General features: G+C 37.5%; 1 protein-coding gene across 1 annotated transcript in view; it reads left to right on the forward strand.

Annotated features, from left to right (window-relative positions):
* The window catches only part of WDR44 (WD repeat domain 44), a 71804-nt gene extending 47253 nt beyond the window's left edge, over positions 1-24551 (forward strand). Inside the window, exons 11-20 of the mRNA XM_014861000.3 lie at positions 1236-1374; positions 2106-2170; positions 12425-12538; positions 16387-16509; positions 19016-19207; positions 19399-19500; positions 19716-19831; positions 20702-20829; positions 21221-21355; positions 23477-24551. Of these exons, the coding sequence (XP_014716486.3) occupies positions 1236-1374; positions 2106-2170; positions 12425-12538; positions 16387-16509; positions 19016-19207; positions 19399-19500; positions 19716-19831; positions 20702-20829; positions 21221-21355; positions 23477-23571 (1209 nt within the window). The 3' untranslated portion in view covers positions 23572-24551. The remainder of the gene's footprint in view (positions 1-1235; positions 1375-2105; positions 2171-12424; positions 12539-16386; positions 16510-19015; positions 19208-19398; positions 19501-19715; positions 19832-20701; positions 20830-21220; positions 21356-23476) is intronic.
* The last annotated feature ends 2607 nt before the right edge of the window (positions 24552-27158 follow it).

Genomic DNA, 27158 nt, shown 5'->3' on the forward strand with positions numbered 1-27158 from the left:
GCTAAAACAAGGAGAGAGGTAGAGGCACAAGTTCTCTATCAGAGTTAAAATGTATCAAAGTAGATAAAGTGCACAAATTATATTGCAGTTACCCCCTGAAAATGCTGGAAACGCAGAGGAGGCAGTAATAAACTCAGAATTGGATAAATGATGCTGTGGGTCCTTGATCAGGGAATCTATTTATCTATTTAGATTTTAAATCTAAAAATTGGCTTAACTGGAAGGAAGCAACCATGAACATATCAGATGGCAGCCAGATTGGAATTTAAACTTTGGTGCTTATAATCTACACATAAAATATTTGAGTTGGTTATAATAACTTCCTTAAGGAATCCGATTAATTTCCTTGTACTGTATTGATTCTTTTTCATTATTTCCAGTTTGAAGTGCAATCTCATTGTAGTAGGCTCCAAATGACAAATTTCTTAATATACTTGAATTTTGTGGAAATGAATGTTATTTCAGTAAATGAGCTGTTGCCTCTAATTTGGATAATCTTTTTGATCTGCATAGATATATGTTATAATAGTTAAACAGTATTTGTTGTAATAGGATTTGGCTTTTCCAATTTAAGGGTTCACAATCTTTAACCCCGCCCCCCAATGCGTGCACGCACGCACGCATGCACACACACACACACTCACATACTCTCTCTCTCTGTCTCTTCACCACTGTTTTCAGTATTTATCTGGGAATTCTGGCCATATACTGTGAAACCTTGTTTCTGGGGAGAAAATCGGGATGAGACCATACCATTCCAACACTTCTTCTAAATGCCCAGTGCTGTGAGGGTCACTGCTAAGATGGTCCTTATTCTTCCCTCAGCCCTGGTCAGGAGTCGTTAGTGCTATGCTATGCTGAGGACTCTGCCCCCTCCTATCCCACACCCCCTTATAGTTATCTAGGAGACTGAGATCCCAAACTAGGATTTGGGCTTTTACTGTGAAGATTTCTGGCCACCTCAGAACTCTCTGTTTCCATTAATATGTGGACAAGGTTTGGAGTCTTGAAGTTGTTAGTTTAGATTGTGGCAAACTGCGACTATCTTATCCTGCCTTTCTTCTAAAAGTCCCTCTTTGTGGCATTGTTGCACCATTGGACTCTTGGCTTTAAGTGGTGTTAGTAATGTGAGCATTATCTTAGTATGTATAATTTGGCATTATTTTTTACTTTGGCTTAAAAATCATGTCTCAACTTTTAAAGTAATAACTTTGAACGTTCCTTTGTTTTCATAGGGAGCTGTTTGGACCATGAAATTTTCTCACTGTGGCCGATTACTTGCCTCAGCTGGACAAGACAATGTAGTGAGAATATGGGCTTTAAAAAATGCTTTCGACTATTTCAACAATATGCGAATGAAGTACAATACTGAAGGTATTTTTTATTTATTTGTGGGCTTTAAAAATCTAGAGACATCTGGTATTTGTACATTTTAGGTATAATCCCTCTTATCTGGCAATCATTTGCAGCAACCACTACTTTCCGTAATAGCCACAAACCTAAAAGTAAGACAGAAGTCAACGGCAAAAAGCACTTAGCCGTGTGGAAGAAGCTACCACAAAGCTTTTGACTTTATCCCTTTTCAGGTGTGGGGCAGAACCCCTGTATACCTGTGGACTTTAGTAGCCCTGTAGGTATTGCTTGCATCATGTTATAATACATAATTCAAGGTGATAATGAGTTGACAAAAAGTTAAACTATGTTTACTGTACATTTCTTTTATTGTCCTTCCTGGAGCAGAAAGACTATTTTCAGTGGCCCTGGAGTCTTACCCTAGCATAGACCCTTTCTGCCCCTTTATTGTTCATCTTGCTACTTGTTGTGATTGACAAGAATGCATTCACTATGAGTAATGAGGATTTAACAGTATTTTGTAAATTGGGGAAATGGTTAAGCTATTTTATAAGGATTTTATATAAAAATGATAAAAGCAAATATTTTGGTGCTCAAAGAGTGAATGCTTCACTTGTTTAAAATGATGTATTTTTCCAGAATGTTACATTCTATGACTATTAATTAGGTATTACTGTGTCATTATTTCTGGTTGATGTTTTTTTTGTGTCTGTGTGTACATACATGTCTTTTTACAATTATTATGTTTTTAGGACGTGTGTCCCCGTCACCTTCTCAGGAAAGTCTAAATTCATCAAAATCTGATACAGATACAGGGGTACGTTCATTATTTTATGGTTACTATTGTTAAATACTGTGATTTGCTTTGTCTACCATAAAGTGCCTTATCATTTATCAGAAATTACAGTTGCATGAAAGCAGTTAATTAAAATTAAGATACATTAGAAACAAAAGTTTCTTCTATTAGAATTGGTAAATGAAAAATTGTGATGCTTAAAGGTTGTCAGACAGTCAATAATATTATTCAAGCTATTAAACTACTAATGTAAACTTAAGTTAAACAAAATCCCCTTCCCTCAATTCCATGTTAGGTTTTTTTTTTTAAATAATGGATACTTAAGAGGTAATTAAGGAAAGAAAAATGATACTGAAATATTTTAATTTTTCCATCTTCTTGGTTCAATAAATGCTTTATCACACAGTTTCAGGTAGTTTAAAATATCTTAATGATTTTCATTTGGTCTCAGAACTGGAGGGTTAAATATAACCAGTTTTAAACCTAAACAGCAGAAAACAAAATATTATTCCAGGCTCTCCCTTGTGCTGCTTATGTATTGATCTAGGCAAGGTTAGTGTAAACAAAGAGAACCGAAAATGTCCACTTGTTCAACAGTATTTTCCTGGGATTTTATTGGCTCTATAGTGTATGACACTAGTTTTTCCCTACTCTAAATGTACTCCTCTCAGCTTTCCATGGTTCTGTTTTTCCTTGTTCTCTTTCTATGTCCCTGCTGTCTCTTCCTCTTCTCCCCCTTAAATTTCACTGTTTCTCTGAGTTCTGTCGTTGGCCATTCTTAATTGACATATTTGCTGGCTGCCTCCAGTCCTGAACTGGCTTTAGCTCCATAATTCTTGTTTCCTTTAAATAGCTTTATGTTTTTTAATCAAGAATGAGATCTTATTGTGCGTGCTCCTCTTTTCACATAGTAATATAATAGGATCTCTCCACCTTCATGTTCTTCAAGTATGTCAATTAATAGGTCTAAAACTGAACTCCCTCAACAAATGTTTTTTGAGTGCCTGTTGCCTGTGCCAGACACTGCTGGACTTTGCAAAATCAAACGAGACATGTTCTCTGGCCTCAGGGACCTTGCTGACTAGTGAAATACATCCACAATTACGGTGTTGGATGGTAATATTCTACAGAAGGTACTGTATGGATATAGGAGTTAACCTTAGGAATCAGGGTGTCAGGAAAGCTTTGATGTTTGAGCGAGGAGTTAACTATGTGAGAGAAGGAAGGAAGGGGCTTATCAGCGAATAGCAGGTGAAGAGGCATGAAGACTGAAAGCACATGGCATGTTAAAGGTACTACAAGAAATTCCATGTGGCTGAAGCAAAGGGTGCGTGTGTGAGAGTAGTAGGAGAGGTAGGCAGGATTGGGATTTTAAATGGCCTTTTGTGTTACGACATTTGAACTTCATCCTGCAAGCTACGGCGGAGGCGGGGGTTGGACTTTGAAGGGTTTTCATCAAGAACTTATTAAAATGTTCAGATTTTTGTTTTAAAAAGAGCATTCTGGTAGCACTGTAAAGGACCCATTGGATGGGGGCTCCAGGCTAGAGACAACAAGACCACTTTAAGAGCCTGTTAACCCAGGAGAGAAATGAGTGCTTCGATTACGATAGACTATGATAGCAGTGAGTCTAAGAAAACGTAAAGATGGGCTAAATTTGAGAGATGTGAAAGAAGTGAGACCTCTAGGACTTGGTGACTGACCAGCTGGGCTGGTGAGTGAGTAGCCTAGGATGATTCCCAGGTGTCTGGCTTAAGTAACTGGCTAGATGTTAATGGTCATTCACAGAAGTATTTTTTATCATCTACCCACAACCCTGCTTGTCCTCTCTTTTGAACCTTCTTTAATGGCATCATCATCCATAAATTACCTTTTTAACTCAGTCAAAAACCTCTATTACTTTTTCTTCCTTACTCACATATCAAATTAGTTACAAATGCCCCTGGAATTTGTCCCCTCATCCCTCATTGTCACTCATATTGTCTAGGCTCTCCATACTCATTTAACTCTTTGCTGTAGCCTCCTAATTGGTTTTTCCCTCTCTGTTCTTTGCTCAGTTCATTTTCTATACTGCCACCAGGTATTTTTTTCCAAAGTACAGAGTTGACTGCCATTTTGTGATTTAAAATCTTCTGATAGCTCCTTGTCACCTACAGAATAAAGTCCTTCCTTATATTGTCTCATCTTACCTTTTTTTTTTTTTAATTCACTTTAGTGGAGCCATTTTATATCACTTGTTTTTGGTGAGGAAGATTGGCTCTGAACTAAAATCTTTCCCAATCTTCCTCCTTTTTTTTCCTCCCCAAAATCCCCTGGTACATAGTTGTATATCCTATCTATAAGTTCTTCTAGCTCCTCTATGTGGGACACTGCCCCAGCATGACCTGATGAGTGGTGCTAGGTCAGTGCCCAGGATCCAAATCTGCAAACCCTGGGCTGCCGAAGTGGAGCACACGAACTTAACCACTCAGCCACAGGGCCGGCCCCTCATCTTACCTTTTTAACCCAGTTCTAATTCCATAGTGCCTGTGCATCCTCCTTGCCATGCTGGATATAGGTCTGTACCCTAAACATTCTTTCACTTTTATGTCTTTGTCCATGCTGTTTGCTTTTCAAGGAATGCCCTCCCTGTCCCCTTTCCTCACAGAGGAAAGCCCTACTTATCCTTCAATATTCAGCTCAAATATCTTATCTTCTCTTATTATTTTCCCTGAATCAAGCAGGCAAAATTGTTCCTCATTCGTGTTCTGACAGTATGTCATATGTACTTTGACATAGGTATTACTTAGTACGTCTTCCTTGGCAGTTTGCCTCACTGGCTAGGCTCTGGGCTGTTTTAAGGCAAAGAACTGTACAGTCGTGCGTCACTTAACGCCAGGAATATGTTCTGAGAAATGCGTCGTTAGGTGATTTCATTGTCCTGTGAACATCCTAGAGTATACTTACATAAACCTCGCTGGAATAGCCTACTACACACCTAGGCTCAATGGTACTGATCTTATGGGACCACTGTCGTGTATGCGGTACGTTGTTGACCGAAACATCCTTATGTGGAGCATGACTGTATTTTATAGATCTTAGTATCCTTGGAACCTAACCCCGTGCCTGACTGTGGTAGGCCTGAATCTGTGTTGAATTCCTGCTTCTGTGCCTTTGTCCCTGTTTTCCTTATCTGGATGCCTGCAATCTCCCTTCTTTCTATTCAAAGCTTGCCCGTTCTTCAAGGCCCACTTCCTCCATAAAGCCTCCACTGACTAATGTAACTGTGAAGATTTCAGCTGCTTTGCTTTAGGGAAAAGAGTTTGCTTTTATTAGTTTAATTCACCATACAGTTTCCAGGTATTGATTACTATTAAAAACGGATTATTTGTACCATCTTGTATTATGCTTATTTCAATAATCCTACTTACAGATACTTACTTCCACCCCCCTATACACCCCACCCCCCCAATAAAAACCTAAGTAACTCCCAGTCTTCTTTGAATGCAAGGCCTTTTAAATGAGGAGCATAGTAGTTCTTTGATGCAAAAAGTAGTGGCCCCCTAGAGTACTGAGCTTTTTTTCTGTAGTAGTTGAATGTCATTTGTAGCTGTTGTTATCAGGAAAAGGTTGTTTGAGGTTTCTTTCACTTCTTTCATTCTACTTGGGAACAGTTAAAAGAGGCCTCTATCTCATATGGCTGTGGAGTTTCCTATCTGGCATTATCTTTGAACCTAGTGCTGGCTGCAGTGAGGCGCAGTAAGCACAATGGAGTTTATTTTCCTGATGTGTGTGTTCTTTTTTCTCATGATAGTGATATCTTATATCTCTTTTGAATTACATTCTCCCTCTTGTCTTCTTAGCATCCGTGTAAAATAGAATACATAAAAGTACTTGTTGTGCAGTTGGGCACACAGAATGGTGCACCCAAGATCACTCACCTACTCTTTGGTCTTGCCAAGCCTAGAATTCTGGCTGTTATGCTGTTTCTATTGATTTCCAAAAGTAGCTCAGTAAACATAAGGAAGAAAGGAAGAGGAGTACGCTTAGTTTGCTCCATTATGCTAGAGACTTGTAAAATGTCCCTTATGCTAAAGACTTGTAAAATTTCTTCTTAGCACCAGAAGTCATTAAGTATGCTGTTTACCTAGAAATTAATGCTTTTCTTGGGTAAATCTGTGTTTGGTGTGCTTGATTAGTAGAACATCAATATGGGGATTATAGCATTTAACTGCTGCTTAGAATTTTTGAGACTAGATTGTAGGGGAGGAAAAAAATTTCCTCTACCGTATTAGGTTCTGCGTAGATCTACTACAAAAATAACCGACAAAAGGCAGATTAACAGAAGCAGTTAGACCCAGGGGCTGTGCATATAATTTTAACAAAGAGCAGTAAGTTTTTGGAGAAGTGACCAGACAAAAAAGGATTTAGGCTTATAGGTGCCTAAATTGTGGGAAGGTAAATATATTGGGGGAAACTAATGGAAGATAAGAGTTATTTAGTAAGGTTCTGTTTATGTAGACTTGGGTTATCTCCAGAGATAAGACTCATTCTTTTCCTGGTAAGGACAAGGTGAGGGGGAGACAGCTTCACAAAGGAAATTTTATGCTCTGCTTTCTAGTAGAAAGTGGGAGGGCAGAGACTTTTTCTTGTGTCTGTTTCTTCTCAGTTGCCTTCAGCTCAAAATAATCTTTATGCAAAGGGACATATTTTGGGGTGATATATTCTGATCCCCTTCAAGATCATTAAAATCTAAAGCTTGGATGAAGGGAGTTAACTGTAAAGGAGTGGGAGTGAGAGGTAACTTATGTGAAATTGTACATATGCAGCATTTTATTAAAAATATGCATTGGTTTAGATTTGGTTCAGTCAAAAAACAATTATTAAATGTCTATAATGTGTTAGGCACTGAAACTATAAAGATGCAATGGACAATCCATGCCAAGGAGCTATGCATGGGGAAAGACAGGCATCAGCAATGATAATATATGTCCAAAACAGAATTAAGTATCATTTTCCCGAGAAAACCCCTCCTTTGACAGAGTTCTTGATGTCAGTTAATTAACACCCATACCATCTCTTGAGTTAGCAACCGTGATCACTTTTTACTCTCTTATCTCCCCTCAGTGTCTGCTCATTCACCAAATCCTGCCCGCTTGATCTCAGAAATGTCTTTGGAATCTGGCCATTCCTTTCATTTCCACTGCTATAATCCAGGCCTTTATCTCTTACCTGGACCATTAGAGCTGTTCTCCCAGATTCCAGTCTTTCATCCGCACTGCCAGCAGAATTACTTTCCTATAAAACAAATCTCATCATGTTACTCTCCTGTTTAAGCACTCCTTTGGATTCTCTTTTTTTCCTCTCAAATTAAGTCCAAATTCCTTAGCTTGACTCGAGGTCTTTCTGAGGTTAGCCTGACTTCAACTCTCATTGTTATTTCCCACACTTCCCCCTCACAGACCTTATGTTCTGAGCTGCTCCGTTATTCATTGATGCCCTAACAAAAATGGCAGACCCTTTGTTGATTCTGTGTATTTACATATACTATTCCCCTTTGCATGGTGAGTTCATTTGAGACTCAAGTTTTCTCGCTGAAGCATTCCTTGCTTCACCTAATGCATAATTACTTATAAGCTCCCTCGCTGTTCCCATGGTACTTTGCCCATATTTCTGTTAAAATCACTTACTATACTATGTCAATTTGTATAACAACAACTAACTATTTTATAAGCCCTTACTATGTGCCATGTACTTTGCTAAGTATATTTTATGACTTATCTCAGTTAACCTCACAACAGCCCTGGTACTGTTGTGAAGTACTTTTAAGAACCTTATTTTGCAGATGAAGAAAAAAAGGCTTAGAGTTGTTAAGTAACTCACCAATTTCACACAGTTGGTAGCTACAGCATCAAAATTAGAACCCAGCTCCGATCTGTCTCTAGAGCTTAAGCTCTTAACCATTATGTTCCACTAGTGGGCTTCCTGAGGTCTGGCCCTATATCTTCACTTAGTGCACAAATACTTAATGAGTGCCTCTTATGTATTAATCACTGTTCTAGGAACTAGGGATATAATAGTGGACAAAAGAGACAAAACTCTCTGTTGTTATGAAGCTTAAATTCTAGTGCTGGGAGACAGAGAAACAATAAGTCAATTTTGTACTATATTAGAAGATAATATATTTCATGGAGAAAAATGAAGGAGATAAAGTGGGGTGGCAGGGGGTAAATAAGGTGGACAAGTAAAGCTTCACCAAGAGTTGTCATTGAGCAAAATCTGACGGAGGTGAGGGGGTGGTCATTTGGCCATCTGGAGAAGAGCATTCCGGGTACAGGGAACAGCAAGTGAAAGTGCTATGAGGCAGGAGTTCTGGTGTGTTCAGGAAACAGTATTGAGGCCTAGGTAGCTGGAGCCAGTGAGTGAGGGGAAGAGTAGTAGAAATGAAGTCACAGAGGTGTGGATGGGCAATCATAACATGTAGGCCATTGCAAGGACTTTGGCTTTTGCTCTGAGAAGGATGGAAACCAATGGAGGGTTTTTGAACAGAGAATGACATATTCTGATATTTTAAAAGGTTCATTCTGGCTTTTAAATAGTGAAAATAGGTTATAAGAAGATAAGAAATGTCTTATTCATTTTGGTATCTCGAGTAACCAGTACAGTACTTGGTATATAGTAATATATCTGTATCTGATATATAGTAAGAATATATCTGTAAATAGTAATATAGTATGCTAATAAATATCAAAAGCCTTACAAGTCTTGATAGCAGTCCGACTTTAAAATGACGTGTTTAGATAATCAGGATATTTGAATGTAGATTAGATATTAGATAGAAATGGTATTTTTTAGATGTAGTAGTGGCATGGTAGTTATATTTAAAAGAGGGCTTATTGGTTGGAGATTCATATATTTACTGATAAAATCAATGGTGTCTAGATCTTGCTTTCTCATTAGCTGCAGCAAAAATAAGCAAATATAAAAAGGTGGGAGGATTGATAAAACAAAATGAGTAAAACATTGATAATCGTTAAAGCAGGTGATGGATGCATGGGATTCATTATGCTATTTATTATATTGTATCTACTTTTGTGTATATTTGAAATGTCCATAATAGAAAGTTATGTAGATAGATAGAGATAGCTATTTAGAGAGAGAGATTTTTAAAAGTAGAATTACCAAGTAAAATGTTACGTATTGTATCTATCATAAAGAAATAATCAGGGGCCAACCCCGTAGCCAAGTGGTTAAGTTTGCGTGCTCCGCTTCGGTGACCCGGGGTCTCACTGGTTTGGATCCTGGGTATGGACGTGGCACCGCTCATCAGGCCATGCTGGGACAGTGTCCCACATGGCACAACCAGAGGCACTCACAGCTAGAATATATAACTATGTACTGGGGGACTTTGGGAAGGGAAAAAAAAAAAGAAGATTGGCAACAGTTGTTAGCTCATGTGCCAATCTTTGAAAAAAAAAAAAAAGAAAGAAAGAAAAAAATAATCTGATATCCCCAAAGATGTAAATAAAAGGATTTTCATCTTATTATTTACACAGCAGTTAAAATTTGAACAACTTAAATTTCTAAGAGTTGAAAAATAAAAACTGTTACATAATCCATACAGTAGAATACTATGCAGTCCTTAAATTGTTTTTAAAGACTATTTAATGCCATTAAAAATATTCAAAATAAAGTGAAGAAAGGAGAATGAAAAATTAGATACAATATTCCAATTTTGACTAAAAATCTATAAATATTTATAGATAAAAGACTTGAAATACACAATTATTAATAGTAGTTATCTCTAGGTGGTAGATTTTAGGTCATTTTTATTTGATTCTTTATACTTTTCTGTATTTCTAAAGTCTTCTTTAGTAAACTTACCTGCTTTTATCAAAGCAAGCAACAGTAGACATTATAGAAGTCTTAGGTTTAAACCTTTTGACCGACTAATACCCCTTCTATTAGGATAAACAACCAAATAGGGATAAAAATTTATATTCTGGGATGTTCATTGAACTGATATTTATATTAGCAAAAAAATTGGAAATGTCTAAGTGACCAACAGATGGCAAATGATTAAATTATGGTGCATCCATATTATGCAGCCAGTAAATGTTTAAAGAGTGACATACAGAAAATGTTTATGGTATAATGAAAAGGAAGACACCAAATTCTGTGTACAATATGATTTCAATCCTGTTTTTAAAAAATGAAAAATTGAAGGCGGTCAAAATGTTAGCAGGTTACGGGTGATTTTAATTTTAATTTTTCTACTATGTTTTCTGAATTGTCTACCCTGAACATGCACTACTTTCTAATAAAAAAAAAAAAGCATTAAGTATTTTGAAAAAAAGGTAGACTACAGGGAGAAGGAAAAGATGTTTAAGGAAGGAAAAAGAGGGGCCAGCCCCGTGGCCCAGTGGTTAAGTTCTCTCACTCCACTTCAACGGCCCAGGGTTTCACCGGTTTGGATCCTGAGCACGGACATGGCGCCGCTAGTCGGGCCACTTTGGGGCGGCGTCCCACATGCCACAGCTGGGAGGACTCACAACTAAAAATACACAACTATGTGCTGGGGGGATTTGGGGAGGGAAAAAAAAGCAGGAAGGAAAAAGAGATCTGGAATCACTGCTAGAGGAAATATGCTAAGGAGTTGATGAAACGTAAATGATTGTTAAACAGAAAGTTGAATTTGAATTTTATGTAGTGGGTCAAGCCTGTTTAGTTTATGTCTTCTAGCAGTGCTCGCTAGGCTGGCAGCAAAATTAGGACAAGTAGTTGTAGTCACCCAGGGTTAGTGCTTGGCAAAAGGCCAGGGTGTCCGTGTTGCTGGACACAATTGATGTGAAGATATTTTTATCAACTGTGAAGTTCTAGACAAATAGTGGTAGTTTTTATCTATCCCCATGGCCACTGTCCTAGTTTAAAACCTCATTATTCTTATTAAATTTACTGACTGCTCTTTCCTCCTCTACTCTCTCTCTCTCTCTCTGCAAACCATCTTTTACATTATTGCCCAGTGTTCACTTTCTAAGCACGAGTCAGATTGTATTATTTTCCTCTTCAGATACCTGTGTTGGCTCTCCATCGCCTTAGAATGTCTGAAGTTTTAAGGCACAAAGTCGAGGCGCTTTATGATCTGGTCTCAAAGTATCTTTCCAGCCTAATTCCCTACTATGTCTCTGTATACTTTTTTCTCCAGCCTCATCATCCTCTCTGCCCTTCCCTAAATATGCAAGGCTTAGCTAATACTCCATATTTTTCCTCATGCTACATCCTCTAAAACATTTGAGGGACAATCTCTGGACCTACAGTTAGATGATTTGTATGTTTGCTTTGGTTCTACTGGTTACAGGTGGCTGTGTGACCTTTGATATGTTATTTTGACCTCTTTGAGCCTCAGTTTTTTTCTTAATTTCTTCCTCTTCATACCTATCTCACAAAGTTGTTAGGATTCATTCAGATAATCAGTACAAGACCATGTTGTATACTAAATGCACAGCACACAATGTGGCATTATTTTCTACCTACCTCTGTCAGGATGCTTTTGACTTCAAATAACAGCAATCCAACTGAAAATGGCTTAATGAGGAAGCAAGTCTGGAGGTAAGGCGGTTCCAGGGTTGGTTAATTCAGCAGCTCAGTAGTGTCGTCAGGGACACAGGGTCCTACCATCCTCCTGCTTTGCTGTTCTTTATTTGTTGTTCTCTTGGGCTTGTTCCCTTCATGGTCCTAAGATGGCTGCTACAGTCTTAGGCGTCATATGCCCACAACAATGTTCAGAGGCAGGAAAGAGGAAGGTCCCTTTAGTATGCCCCTTTTTAAGAGTGAGGAAATATTTCTAGGAGCCTTCCCCTATTCCCCCTCACCCCCCAAAAACTTTGCCTCGTGTCTAATTAATAAAAATTGTAGCACATGCCCATGCCTAAACCAGTCATCACTGGGGAAAGAGAATGAGCTCATCTTGATTAGCTTGGACCTGTCGTGATCACCCCCTGGTTCTGGCTCCTACCTCTCCTGAAGGAACAGATGTTCAGAAAAGGACAAAGTAGGGGCTCTGTTAGGGAGGGAAAAAGATTGTGATAGCGCAGTGTCTTCAGGGATGATCCTGGTTTGTTAGGTCAAGGAGGTGAAGAGGTAATAAGTACTAGATGCAGCCTAAAGGGGAGTTTGCTTTTGGTGGATCAAGGTTTCACACAGACGTCATACAAAATGATGAGAGAACAGATGGAGTGGGAAGAATATGAAGCTTTTGTTTTGCTAGTTTTAACATTTGTCTTTATGTCTAAATAGGTATGCAGTGGAGCTGATGAAGACCCTGATGATAAAAATGCACCATTTCGACAACGGCCGTTTTGCAAATATAAAGGACATACTGCTGATCTCCTTGATCTTTCATGGTCTAAAGTAAGAAATTCTTATTTGAATTCTACATTAATTCTATGTAATATGAGTTTAGGGTAAAAGCAAATGTTTTATTTGTATGATTGTCACACTGTCGAGTGTTTGAATGTCCGTATCTACTTTGTGGGAGCTATCTACAAATTAATCTAAGTTAAAAAAGAGAAACATCAGGTTAGGATAATAAGAAAATGTTTACTTTATATTACTTAACAGTTTCTACTTGGATATGTCTATATACTGTACCTTTTGCTTCTTTTGTAATTTTGCAAAGTAACTATCCACAGCAAAATGGATATGACTTCAGCTACAAAGGTGAAGTCTGATCTATCTAATCAAGACTGCTTTGGGGCTAATCTGCTATATTCTGCTGCATTTGGGGCTAATTCTGCTACTGTGAAATTAGTAATTTAGGTTTAACAATTAATTCTATGAATCAATGATGTCTTCATTTTGTGATGTTTTTTCCCCCCTTAGAGCAAAATTATTTCAGAAGTAGAAGGTCTGTTTTGCCACCGATCAAATATCTTAGCAGTTTTGTGAAAATTTTAAGAGGTATTTTAAACTTGATGTAAGGTCTTTGAAGCATGAAGCAGTCTTTGGAATTTTTGCTTGATACGTTACAATTACTTTGTATTAAAATTTGGCAGTAATCAGAATCTAAAATATGTTAAGAATTCAGAAGGAAAGTAATATTTAAAAGCCTTAAACTGAGAAAAGTCAACTAAGTTAACAAAATACTATCAGGGATACCAGTGCTGCTTATATATTTTAACTATGTCAGGAGAACCTCCTGTACCCAAAAATATCACTGGTATGTATTGGCAAGTCAGGCTGTCCTTGAGCTTCAGCCTTGACTCACTTCTTTTATGAATTGCTACTCCTATCATTACTTGTTTAGAGGTTCTGGATGCTTTTCGTAACTCATTTGTCATAATGTCTTTCTCTAACCTGGAACAAGCTTGGGCCTCACCTGGTAGTCTGGTTTTAAACTGAGCCCTATTTGTGTCTTTGTACTTCTTCCCCACCCTGTGCAAAATCTGACTGAGTTGTCAGAAGATGGAAATCTAAAGTCTTCTTACTCTGATAATCGTATTCATCTGGAATAAGAAGTACAAAGCACATAGTTTGGAACCTTGCACTCATTTTACTTGCTAAAGCAAACCAATATTTTTTCTGCAATATAACACTAACTGGAGGAAATTAGATCTCCATTGACCGCAGTATCAGTCCGCGTTCTCCAGAGTAACAGAGGATATACATACATAAGGAAGGTTATTTTAAGGAATTGGCTCAGGCAGTTGCGGGGGCAGGCAAGTTTGAAATCTGTAGGGCAGGCTGGCAACTCAGTAGGAGTCATACTGGAGAATATCTTCTCTAGGAAACCTCAGTTTTTGTTCTTAAGGCTTTCATCTACCTGTATGTTCTTTTCTTAAACGTTCTTTTTACTTAACTGTTTAACTATGTACGTTTCTATGTCTTGTTTGCAACAAGATTCTAAATCCCTTGAGAGTAGGGACCAGATCTTATTTTACTGTTGTTTCTTTTCAGTATCTAGCACAGTCACTGTTGATAGTGGGTTTTAAATTTGTTGAAGACTTATTTTGTGCCAGGTAACAAGAATTCCCTTGTTAATTCTTACAGTAACAACCCTGTGAAGTAGGTGGTATTTCATTTTGTAGATGAGGAGACTGGGCCTCTGACCCGTCCAAGATCACAAAACTAGTTATGGGTGGAACTTAGATTTGAATCTAACTTCTTTGTCTCCCAGGATCATGCTTAGTTCAAGAAAATTATTTAGGGGCCGGCCCAGTGGCGCAGCGGTTAAGTGTGCACATTCCACTTCAGTGGCCCAGGGTTTGCTGGTTCGGATCCCGGGTGCAGACATGGCACCACTTGGCAAAAGCCATGCTGTGGTAGGCGTCCCACATATAAAGTGGAGGAAGATGGGCACGGATGTTAGCTCAGGGCCAGCCTTCCTCAGCAAAAAGGAAGATTGGCAGCAGTTAGCTCAGGGCTAATCTTCCTCAAAAAAAAAGATAATACTTTTTATTTATTCAGTAAGTATTTATTGAACAGAAATCTCTTGGCCTAGTAGAACAAGTCTTAACATGTCTTCAGCATCTTCACTTTTAGGGATGTCATTATATTTCTTTTACATGTTTAAAGCAATGGACTATTGCAAAAATTGAATAAAGTCAGTTTTAATGAACAGCAGACCATAGATTTATATTTTATACAGTTGTTACTAATCAAGAGGAAATATAAAGCAAACTGCACATACTCTTCAAAAGTTTTCTGGAACTGAATGGATCTTGAAAATAAAGATAATTGTTATTAGTTGTTCCAAAAGTTATTGTAAATTTCGCAAAATTCTATTTTTTAATTATAAGGTACACCATATGTTTAAAAACAGGTATACCACATAAAATATACACCTCCTAAACTAGCCCAAAATAGCGTATATATTTATTAGTACAGCAACATAGCCAAATCAATATTTGCACTTAGTCTTTTTACATTCAAAGATTAAGGATTCTTTATTACTTTTAGCAAATGACAAAGCATCTTGTTTCTTTTTATAACGTGTTGTACTTGAGCACGTTGAGTGTTAGTGGTTACAGCCTGGACTTAGAGTCAGACTACCCAAGTTTGAATCCCAGCTCTGCCACTGACGAACTGTATAGTCTTAGACAAATTATGTAACCTCTCTGTGCCTCAACATTCTCATTTGTAAAAGGGGATAATAATGTGCCTACCTCGTAGGATTGCTGTATCATGTTAAGAACGATGTTTTACACATTGTAAGTACTCAATAAATGTCATCATTACTTCAGTTTGTTTAGCACTTTTAGGCATACCAAATACTAGGGTCTCATTTGGGTTTCCTTGTTCAGTATAACTCATAGTTCTCCCCTTAAGTAGATTATGTTTAGAAATTGAAGAACTTCTACCAGCTGGAAGCTTTTGACAGATAGAGGTTTGGTCCTGGGTAATGGGCCATCAGCAATCCCTAAATATTACACTGCCCTCTTTTAGCTTTGAAAATTCTATGATCTATTCTGAGAGATTCAACAATTTCTGTTCTCTAGTTTTATTGCCTAGGGTGTGACAGGTACACAATAACTTTTCATTTCCCTGCTGCATTATAGGGTAATCTTTTTGAAGGCATTTTAAGTGACAATTAGGGAATCCACGTGAGTTAAAATTCACCAGTGTTGGGGCTGTACCCGTGGCCGAGTGGTTAAGTTCGCGTGCTCCGCTGCAGGCGGCCCAGTGTTTCGTTGGTTCGAATCCTGGGCGCAGACATGGCACTGCTCATCGAACCACGCTGAGGCAGCGTCCCACATGCCACAACTAGAAAGACCCACAACGAAGAATATACAACTATGTATTGGGGGGTGCTTTGGGGAGAAAAAGGAAAAAAATAAAATCTTAAAAAAAAAATTCACCAGTGTTGTCAATGTGAAAATAATTGAACTGAAGTGGCAATCAAATGAATAGATGCCTTATACTCATAGCTAAGTTCCAATATATGCAGGCTATAACAACTAAGGCACACCTTAGTCCTCTGTTGGTACCTGGCAGATTTTTGACATAAATCATAAGATTCATCCTAATTTCAGAATAGGTAATGTGAAAAAGTCTTAGAATCAAAGAAATACGGTATTTAACTTTTTGGAAAAAAATGAGATCTTCCAAGTGAATTGGATAATCTTTTGTTCTTTCTAATACTGCATATGGCAACAATAAAAACAAAACTATTGAGATACATAAAACCAGAAGTTCACTTTTATTGCATAAGTAGTTTTTTTAATACGGTGATAAAATAATCAGTGTCACTTTCTCTGTAGAACTACTTTCTGCTTTCTTCTTCAATGGATAAAACAGTCAGGTTATGGCACATTTCCAGAAGAGAATGCCTTTGCTGTTTTCAACATATAGATTTTGTCACTGCCATAGCTTTCCATCCAAGAGTAAGTAATTGTTTATACATTTTTTTTATACTGTAAGGAAGGTGAGGGAACTGGGTTTCTCTGGAGGGCAAATGAACTACAGGAAAAAAAATTATTAACAGCCGCATAGTTAAGACCAACTTAATTTAGTGTTTCATTTTGCTTTAAAAATGAAAATAGGAAATAAATATTCTGCTAACCTGCATTAGAAGAACTGGAAGTGTTATAGTCTAAATATAGCAGTGAAAAGTCATCCCAAATCTTTAATAAAACATGCAGGGTATAAAGAAAGAAATAAAGTGTCCTTTTAAAGATGAGAGATAATGGAGATGGAGGAAGAAGAGAAAGTAGCAGGTAGATAAATGAGAAAGGGAAGCATATAGGCAGGACTAGTTGTGGGAGGGTTGGGCAGGGTAGAGACAAAGAGGAAAAGATCGAAAGAGGCAAAGACCAAAATTCGTTATAAGATATACTGAATTCCTGTTTAATATTGGGAAGCGTTGTTAATCTTGAGATCCCTCTTATTCATCCCTCAGTGTAGAAAATCCTTTAATATCTTTCCTCTGGAAAGAAAGAATTTCATATGATTTCAACCAAAGAAGAATCTCCTATCATGGAATTGCCGACCTATCTTATGCCCTTACAGTATAGAGCCACTCAAATGTGTAAGGCTAAATTAATTTTAGTTCTTTTCAACAGTAAACAACAGTAAACACAGGGAAGTCACATGTTGGTGCTACTCCACTAGCTAGGTTGAAATAAGTGGAGGGCTAGTGCTGACCCTAGTTGACTTTCCCTTTCCTGTGTTGATGTATGATTACATTTCCAATCATGTTCTCATCTCTATATGTTCAATAGCCATTGTCTTTTTAATGCAACATTTCAATTATGTTCACATTTCTTCCTCTTTTTCCCCAGATTAAAAGAAGAATGACTTTTTTTCCTCAATATAATTTCCCTCTCTGTGCAGGCTTATAACATAGGCAGTAATGATTTTGAACCCTTAGAAGACTTGGTTAAGAACTTTTGAAAATTAAAAATGTTTGATCTATATTAATAACTTATCAGTTTTGACCATGAAGCCTTTTGAGGCTTCTTTCTGAATAACACCCCTACTCTGTCACCCAAGGATGCAGTAAAAAGATGGGTTTACCCCTGTCAGCAACTGTAAGCAAAGTCCTTCCCTCCACCTCTATTTTAATTATAATGTATCTGAGTGGAAAGAGAGAAGTATTACATGGTGATAGTTATCTGTGTAGTTCTTTATTATTAAAGCTTCTGTTTAATCAATAATTTTTGCGTACTTTTATTTGGTTTTATCTTGGAAACTGAAAAGCCCCATTTGTAAAAATTCTGCTGACCTGTTGAGTCATGTATGTAAATAAAATTCTGAATTGTAAGACCAAAATGAAGTATTTTTACTTGATCAGCTCTTCTTCTACTGGTAGACACTGAGGCAAGCCTGAGTGCCTCAAAAATGCCCATGCTATGTAGATTATCCTTGACAGGCTTCAGAGGTGGGTAAGAATCTTGAGCAGAGAAGAGAATCTGTTTCTTATTTTGGCATCCCAATTATTTTATCTTTAATTCTTACGTTAGCAAAAGTTAGACCAGCTTAGTGGTAAGCCTGGTTTAGTTTAGAGCAGGGTGTCTCAGCCCTAGCACAATTGACGTTTTGGGCTGGATAATGCTGTGTTGTAGAGGGAGGGAATGCGGTCCTGTGCGTGATAGGATGTTCAGCATTCCTGTCCTCTACCCACTAGATGTCATCACCCCCCAGCTGTGACAAACAGAAATGTCTCTAGACATTGCTAGATGTCCCCTGTGGGGCCAAATTGCCCCTGGTTGAGAACCCCTGGTTTGAGATTGAGAATTTGAGTAGTGAAGCGATTCTCTGATGACGTGGTGTCAGATTCCAAAAATTGACTGGTTCTGTGGGCTAACTGACATTACTCTTTTATCCAACTGTTACATGTATCCCAGAGGAGGGGAGGGGCAAAGGCATCATTATAGGATAGTTTCTCCCAAAGCTTCTTCCTTGAAGGTACTAGCCCTGCTAGGTGTTTCTACCTGACCCCCTCCCAGCACCCCAAAAAAGTCTGTGGTTAAGTAGGTTGGAGGATGCTACCTTCGTTTATCCTCCCTTTGGAAATTCAGAATGCACGTTAACTGAGAATCCTGTTTAACTTCCTGTAACGCAGAATTTTTCAAACATCTTTGATTGCAGAACCCTCTCCTACGTATTATATACTCCAGCACTTATCTATTAACATCCATACCTTGGCAAAGCACCTTAAGGATATGATAAAGTGATTAGAAAGTCATTTCTTCAAAATGAATACTGAAGTTTCTAATCATCATTATTTTTAGTGAATAAAATAATGCTTACTTGAAGAATACTTTAGTACTTTTCCAATGAGATCTACATATATTAAACATTATTTCTAATAGACTTAAGGTTTTGATTTGCTAATGAATTTTTCTTGAGCTGGTAAAATGAAAGTTTTCTCTTTTGCCACATTTTTAGGATGACAGGTATTTTCTAAGTGGGTCATTGGATGGAAAGCTCCGCCTTTGGAACATACCTGACAAAAAAGTGGCTTTATGGAATGAAGTAGACGGTCAAACAAAATTGATCACAGCTGCAAATTTCTGTCAGAATGGCAAATATGCAGTAATTGGGACATATGATGGCAGATGTATTTTCTATGATACAGAGGTAAATGATTATCTTGTGTAAATTGCATAAGTGAATACTTAGTAAAAACACTTCTTTAGTTTTTGGATAAGTTGATGTATCCTCTCTGGGCTGTGTAAGTTGAGGCAATTAATACCATGTCTGTCTGCAAGTTGGATCAGATGGTCTTTAAGGTTCCTTCTGATATTTTTAATTTGTAATTTCTTTTTTAGCATTTGAAATACCATACACAAATACATGTCCGATCTACCAGAGGGCGCAACAAGGTTGGAAGAAAAATTACTGGCATTGAGCCTTTACCTGGAGAAAATAAGGTACTAAGTATTCAAAACCGTCTCTCTCCACCCTATATATAGACTCCTGAAAGTTAGTTCTTAATATTTTGGCTAAGAACATATTTCCTTTCCTTTGGAATACTACTTATTCTAGTTTTGAAGTATGTTCTCTATGTGTGTAACACTTTGTTTTGGTTATACCTTAACTTAGATAAAAGGTGGTATTTTTAACTTTTCCTTTGATTTATTTTTAGATACTGGTAACCTCAAATGACTCCAGAATACGACTGTATGATCTTAGAGATTTGTCACTGTCCATGAAGTATAAGGGTTATGTCAACAGCAGCAGCCAGATCAAAGCAAGTTTCAGGTAAATTAGCAATGAGGAATTCCCAAAGGAGAGAACATTTCGACTTTACTCCCGTTTTTCCATTAATCTATGCCTTATGTTTATATGATGTTTTTAGTTCCTTTGCACTTTTACAACTGGTATGGCATATATCAATCCTGCAGTACTTACTGTACTCACCTGTTTGGTAGATAGAGTTAGAATTGCCCCTGTTCTGCAGATGAAGGAACCAAGACCCAGAAAATTAAGTAATTTGCCTAGCATCACACTGGGACTTGCAGAGCCAGGATTAGAAGACTCCTAGCTCCAGAATTTGTGCTTTTGTACTTTTATGTAAGTTTTTTAAGAGGAGGTTTACCCCGCCACCACCCACCCCACGCATGGTCATGATCCTTTTAGGTACAGAAGCTAATAAAGCATTTTAACGCCCTAAAGTACAGTGTCCTGTATTTATACCTTTACATATCATTATTATTTGAACTCTTAATTTGGGGTCTGGAGGCTCTCCTGGAATACCTTCCTCTTTTTCCTTCTAGTCCTCTTTCTTTCAGCTCTTTTCTTGTCAGTTCTTTCTTCTTGAATTACCCAGTAGTTATCCAATAATTTAATTGGTAAGGTACTCTGCTTCTCTCATTCATCTTTTAAGTAGGCATTCCTCCCAGTGTGGGTTAACCAGCAGCAGTTACCTAGATCTTTGATGAAAATACTAATGCCAATGGCCCCCACGTCAAACCTACATATTTAGAACCTCTGGAGTGAAACTAGGAGTCTGTATTTCAACAAGCTCTCTCGGGTGTTTTCTTAGGTGTTTTAAAGTAGGAAGCACTGATAGAAAGAAACCAAAAAAACCCCAGAACTTTGATTGTTTTTTTCTTTCTTCCCCAAATTTAGCCATGATTTTAGTTACCTTGTTAGTGGCTCAGAAGATAAGTATGTTTATATCTGGAGTACTTACCATGACCTAAGCAAGTTTACTTCAGTCAGAAGAGATCGGAATGACTTTTGGGAAGGTATTAAAGGTAAGTAAATGCCCACTTTTGTGTATCTTATAAGTGAATAAAATCAAAGTGGAGATGTACTAAAAGTAACTGTGTAGAAGCAGTATTTCAGAGAGAGAGTTTGGCAGTTATCACTGCTTTTGCTTTGTATTTGGTTTTGTTTGATTTTTCTATACCAAGGAAGAACTTACACTTGTCTAAAATTTGAGGGGTCACAGAATGTCAGAACTTGTATGTGGTATTTTTTTTTTTAGAAAATATTTTTGGATTTTAAATAGTTCTTAGTTATATGTTAGTTTTAAAAGATATTTGCATATAACATACACTGGTATACTTTTTGCATATTATACTTTTTGTCTTGATGTTTGGAATCAAATTTATTCGTTCTCCTGAAGTAAATGTTTTTTCGCAGCACATAATGCAGTTGTCACATCGGCCATCTTTGCTCCAAACCCAAGTTTGATGTTGTCTTTGGATGTACAATCTGAGAAATCAGAAGGGAATGATAAAAGTGAAGATGCTGAAGTTTTGGTTACCATGCCTTCTGGTAGGTACTCATGTTTTATTGTCCTGCATTTTTGTAGCCTGGTTGATCTAGTCAGGTATTGAGAGCTTTTCATGAGAATGAAGAATACTTCTTTCTTCTTTACAACGTAATGGTTGTCAGATATCCATTTCTGAACATTTCAGTAACATTGTTCTTGCAAGTTTTACTTCTTTGAAATTCACCGGAGAATTAAAAATGAAAATTTTGAAAGTTCATAGTTTTTTTTATGGGAAACCATTCTCCTTGGAGAAACACAAACAAGACATACAAATACAAAATGTATTCTCTGTCTCTTCTACTAGACTGTAATATCTGTGAGGACAGAGACTTTCTGTGTCTTATACATTGTTCTAGTGCCAGTGCCTAGCACGGTGCTTGCCTGCATATAGTAGGTGCTTAATAAACATTTGCTGAATAAATGAATTAAACCAAAATGAAAGCAATGTTGTTTTTCTACTTTGCACAAATTTACAGCTTTTCATAGATAGCTGTTTACAAGCCTGTAATTTCTTGTCATTTGCAGCATATGCTTTGAGAATGAATAATAATTCCAGTTATATAAAATGCTCAGATTGAGAAGTGGAAAGAAAGCGTCAAGTAGTATTGAGTGTCAGTTATATAAAAATGGTCCCTGTTAGTCCTTAAGAGTATGATAAAACCATGTAAATTTGGATCAGATATTAATGAAAACAAGTTTGTATTATTAAAATCAACTGCAGAATAGTTTATTAAATGTTTTCTCTCACTTTAGAGACTATAACCAGGCCTTTAAGAGAGTTGTAAAGCCACAACAGATAAAATGTACAAAAGGTGCTTTTAAAAGTATTTGAATGCTTAGAAGTTCTCAAGTATTTTTATTTCATTTACTCTCAAGTAATTTCCCTTGTGGTATTATTTGCACTATACACTACACTAAATACACTCTTCTGTCCATGAAGAAAAATTTTGGTGGCAAAGATGAACAACTTTTAATGGATCATACTCAGATTTGTATTTGCTGTTTTGTTCTTATCTAGGTATAATCTAAGAATAAACTCTTAAACCCAGCGTATGAGGTCATAAAACAGATATAACTGCCCCCTATATTCCTGACATACTTGGCAATTTGAGCTTCAGTTTTCCTCGTATGGTGATAATACCTAGTTTACAAGGTTGTGATAAGAATTAAAGATAACATATGTACAGTGCCCAGCAAAATGCCTGGCTTATAGTAGATATTATCATTATCATCTTCATTATTCTTGTATCTTATAAAGCATTTTCTTCTCCAGCCTTTCTCATATCCCTGAGTCCTTTGCTGCTGCTTCTGCTGCATAACACTACTTTGAGATATGCCAAAAGGCTGGTGAGGAATGTTCAAAGGCTTAGGATATGGTGTTAGCAAATCTAAGTGAAATCATTTTTTCTAACTCATTCTGTACACAACTTTCCAGTTAAAAGTTGGGAAAAAAAGTTCCTTCCTTACTAATCAGTACTTCTTAAATCTACAGTTTTTGCCTAAGCATAATAGAGTTAGTTAACACTGAGTTTTGTTAAGTGCTTTTACTGGCAAATGTAAGAGGTAAGCATTTTTGTCATTCAGCATAGCTACATAGCTCTCAGTGTGGATTGTACAGGTGAAAGGTGCTGTCGGCATTCACAGAGCGATCACGTGTACTTCGTTTCATGGCAGGTTCAGTATGTCTCCTGTATGATAAACCTTACGGTCAACCTCGTTAGAGAACCCTGTTAGCAATAGACTTGCCCAGCTGATCCCATCCTGCCAGCACTCCCAGTCCTGGGGCTGAATAACACACTAGCCTCTTGCCACGAAATGAAGCGTTAAACAACTCAGAGGCCTAGGCTGCCTGGGAGTAAATCCAGGCATCCTAGCGCCGAGGGACTGTAATCTCCCCAGGCCAGGGAAAGACCAGCTAAGACAAGGTAAGTGGAGGTGAGCCTCAGAGAGGAGAGGTCCAGGAGGATGGAGGGATTACAGAGGCGAGCCAGAAAAGAGACTGGAAAGGTTTGGAGAGGATCTTCCACCCCAAAGGTGTGGAGGGTCATGGACGTGTGATAAGTGGCAGTAGGCTTCATATTCCTTTAAAATCAACTAAAAACTATTCTTTTTATGCTTTTAAGGTATTATGAAGACAGATAACACAGAAGTTCTTCTCTCTGCTGACTTCACTGGAGCAATCAAAGTGTTTATTAACAAAAGGAAAAATGTATCTTAATTTGAAATGACATTTAAAATAAACCTATCAGTAAGTTTCTATACGTATCAGAACTGAAAAAAAATACTATAGTGTTTTAGGCTAACATCCTTTTTTTAATTTTTATTGGAAGTTGTTCAAATATAATATATTTTTTGAGAGGCAATGTTAATGGTCTAGTAAACGCTGGACTGATAGACTAGAAAGGAATATGGCTAGAATAACATTGCCAAACATTAGGCTTTACGTTTTGTTACGTTTGTGTTTTTGTTATATAATTGTGAACATGCAAGGTTTCTGCATGAAAATATATTAATATATTAATCACATGTGTGTGCCTTTTGGTTACATGCACTAAATCTAACAGAGTTAAGTTATTTCAGTGGCTCTTTTGGCCTCTTATTTGGGGGGGAGTCTCGTTTCTAGCTTAAACAGTTTCTTTTGCACAAAATTCCATTTTTAAGGAAAGTGGTATATTTTGACTGAGTTATTGTTTTGAAAATGTTATATAGGTTTTCAGTAGGTCAAAAACCATGTGTAAATGGTTTTTATAAATTTCTCAATTTAGGGACAAGATTTTTTTTTGTGGTCTAAATTGTGGACTTAAGATTCTTTTCTTTGTATGTGTATATATAATTTCTCTTTTTTTGCCACACTGGAGCACAATGTTTCTATGTAAAGAATTCTTTTCATTCTTTATCCATGAGCACCAGGCTTTGCTCACTTAAAAAAAATTAAGCCGCATTAAGGAGTGAGTCTTCTTTTTTACGATAATGTAAAATTGAACTGTTTACATTTTTTTAAAGCATTGTAGTTTTAAAAATTAAGCTGTTTTGTTTTGTGTTGTTGAATTTGAAAGCCTCTGTAAATATTGATATGATGTACCAATGAAATAACATCTGGGGCAATAGAACCCTGATCATGTTGTTGATGGTTAGCATATGTTTCTGAAAATTAAATATGTATTATTAAAAGTTGGTCGCCAACACTTGTTAAACATGTGACTTTGTTTTCAAATAACTTCAGTAAATTGAGGAATGTAGGAAAAACAAAGTCTTGTTTTATAATGTGATTTTTAGCAAGCAGAAGATCAAATTTTGGACCCCTAAATTATAATGCATTAGCTACATACCTCTAAGGAAAAGAAATTTAAATTCTAGTTCTAAAATGAACACTGCTAAGAGTTCCTCTATATGCTTTATATGTTCCTGACTGCATTTGTTTTCAGTGTGTAAGCCAGAAGCTGGGGAGCCACAGTCATAGCCTTGTTAATCCTGCATGGCTTGGGAGTATTCTGGATTTTCTAGTTCATCACATACTGTTTGCCTTGGTTTTACCCCATGCTGCTTTCTTCCTCTTGCCAGTGCTGTGCTCTCTCCTTCCTCTCCTCTCGCCTCTCCCCATCTCTCTGCTCACTCTTCTGTACTCTACACCATAGATGAAGCTGTTAGGTAATTAGCTTTCTAACTAACCAGTTTCTTTTTTTGTCCTCTGCTTTTTCTCCTCAAATCCTCTCAGTACATAGTTGTATATTTTAGTTGTGGGTCCTTGTAGTTGTGGCATGTGGGACACCACCTCATCATGGCCTGATGAGCAGTGCCATGTCCGCGCCCAGGATCCGAACTGGCGAAACCCTGGGCCGCTGAAGCAGAGCGTGCAAACTTAACCACTCAGCCACAGGGTCAGCCCCCCAACCAGTTTCTTTAGTCTCAGGGTCTGGGAGACAGTGTGATTGGTCTAGTGTTTCAAAGAACTTGATGTCTTTTTTTTTTTTTTTTTTTTTTTTGAGGAAGATTAGCCCTGAGCTAACATCTGCCACCAATCCTCCTCTTTTGCTGAGGAATACTGGCCCTGAGCTAACATCCGTCTTTACTCTTTCCATCTTCCTCTACTTTATATGTGGGACACCTACCACAGCATGGCTTGCCAAGCCGTGCCGTGTCCGCACCTGGGATCAGAACTGGCGAACCCCAGGCCACCAAAGCAGAACGTACGCACTTAACTGCTGTGCCACCTGGCCAGCCCCAGAACTTGATGTCTTTAATTCTTTGAGGCAGCTTAGCTTTCAATGACTTCTGCCCAAGGACTTGTGTGCTGTGGTGCTGGTCATTTCAACTGCACATAATCAAGGCGTTGCCATGTGAATATTTCCTGATAGGTTTTATGTGGTTTCTTGGACAAAAAGGCAAAAATAGTTGGGATGCAAGCTTAAGAGAATACTGACACTTCTAAGTTTAGTTTTTTAAATGTTTGCTGTCACTATATAAATATACTACAGTTACAAGTTAGAAAGTGAATTTGAAAGGTAACATTAAGATGTGTGCAAAGAAAAATTGAACAATATCCTTCCCTAAAATGAGTATTAGAGACTCACTCTAATAAGTAGTGTGGTATTATAGGAAAGAGCACAGATTCCAGAATCAGGTAAACTTGGGTTTGGTTCCCTCTGTTAGCATATTCCTTGGGCAAGTTATTTACCCTATATTAATTTCCATTTCCTTATCTGTAATATGAGAACATCTGACTGAAATTGTAAAGATTTACTGAGAAATAGTGTATATGTAAAGCTTGGTGCCTAACCAGTAGGTGTAGTCAACAAATGTACATTTCTTACTGCCTCTCCCGAATCCCTGAGTGCCAGCCTAGAACAAAAAGAGAAAAGGATATGGAAGTGCTTTCTAACATTGGAATTTCTTAGACGAATAGCATTTTAGGGATCAACATAGGGCACCAACATTTTTTTGCCAACTCGACGCTTTTTTAAACTGCCATCATCTGCTATCACCTCTTCATAAAAGAGAACATTTTAATACTAAAAAAAAAGTCAAGCAGAATCTTATCATCTTAGAGCAATGGACAGTCTATTAAAGTGAATAAACCCAGCTTTTAAAACAGTAACCGTATTCTGTTATTTTCCAATTTCTCCTATGGTGAAAATTTCATCATGGGCTTGGTGTGGCAAGCTGAGAACCACTGTGCTAGAAGAAAAGGTTTAAAACCACATTTCATTAAAAGCTCTTTGAAGAGTCATATTGAGCCTTTTTTCACCTGTCTTGTTTACCTTAATTGGAATTAAAATATTGACCTAACATAATTTAGCATGCTATTTTCTCTGATCCTCAAATTATACAGCTGGGCAGTGGCTTTTTCTTCTTAGAAATATATGTTTAACATTAATACACCATCCTCCAAATTCCGATTTCAGTTGTGTAATTATGAGAGTCAGAGGCCAGATCTTCCCACTGATGTGAAGAAAGCATCAGAATATTTTTAAATACCTTAAATGTTATGGGGATTCAAGGTAAAGACATATTTGAGACTTACTGTTTCCCCATAAGTTTCTGAAGGAAAAGCATTCCCAATCTCACTGGTTTCTGGCTTGCTGCCTTACTTATCCATTAAGCAGATGTTTTCTGAACACCTTACTATGTACAGAGCACTGCTGGGACTAGAGAAGGATAAGCCAACAGCCCTGTGCCAGAAGAGCTCACAGTCTGGTGGAGAAGATGGCCACAGAAACAAGTAAGAGGCTTGGAACGGTCTTGTGGCTATGGCCCTAGAAATGTCCCTTCTCACCCTAACCCCTGTCTGTTCTACCCTTCCTAGTA

The sequence above is a fragment of the Equus asinus genome, chromosome X (genome assembly GCF_041296235.1).
Source record: "Equus asinus isolate D_3611 breed Donkey chromosome X, EquAss-T2T_v2, whole genome shotgun sequence".
In the NCBI taxonomy this organism is placed as follows: domain Eukaryota; kingdom Metazoa; phylum Chordata; class Mammalia; order Perissodactyla; family Equidae; genus Equus; species Equus asinus.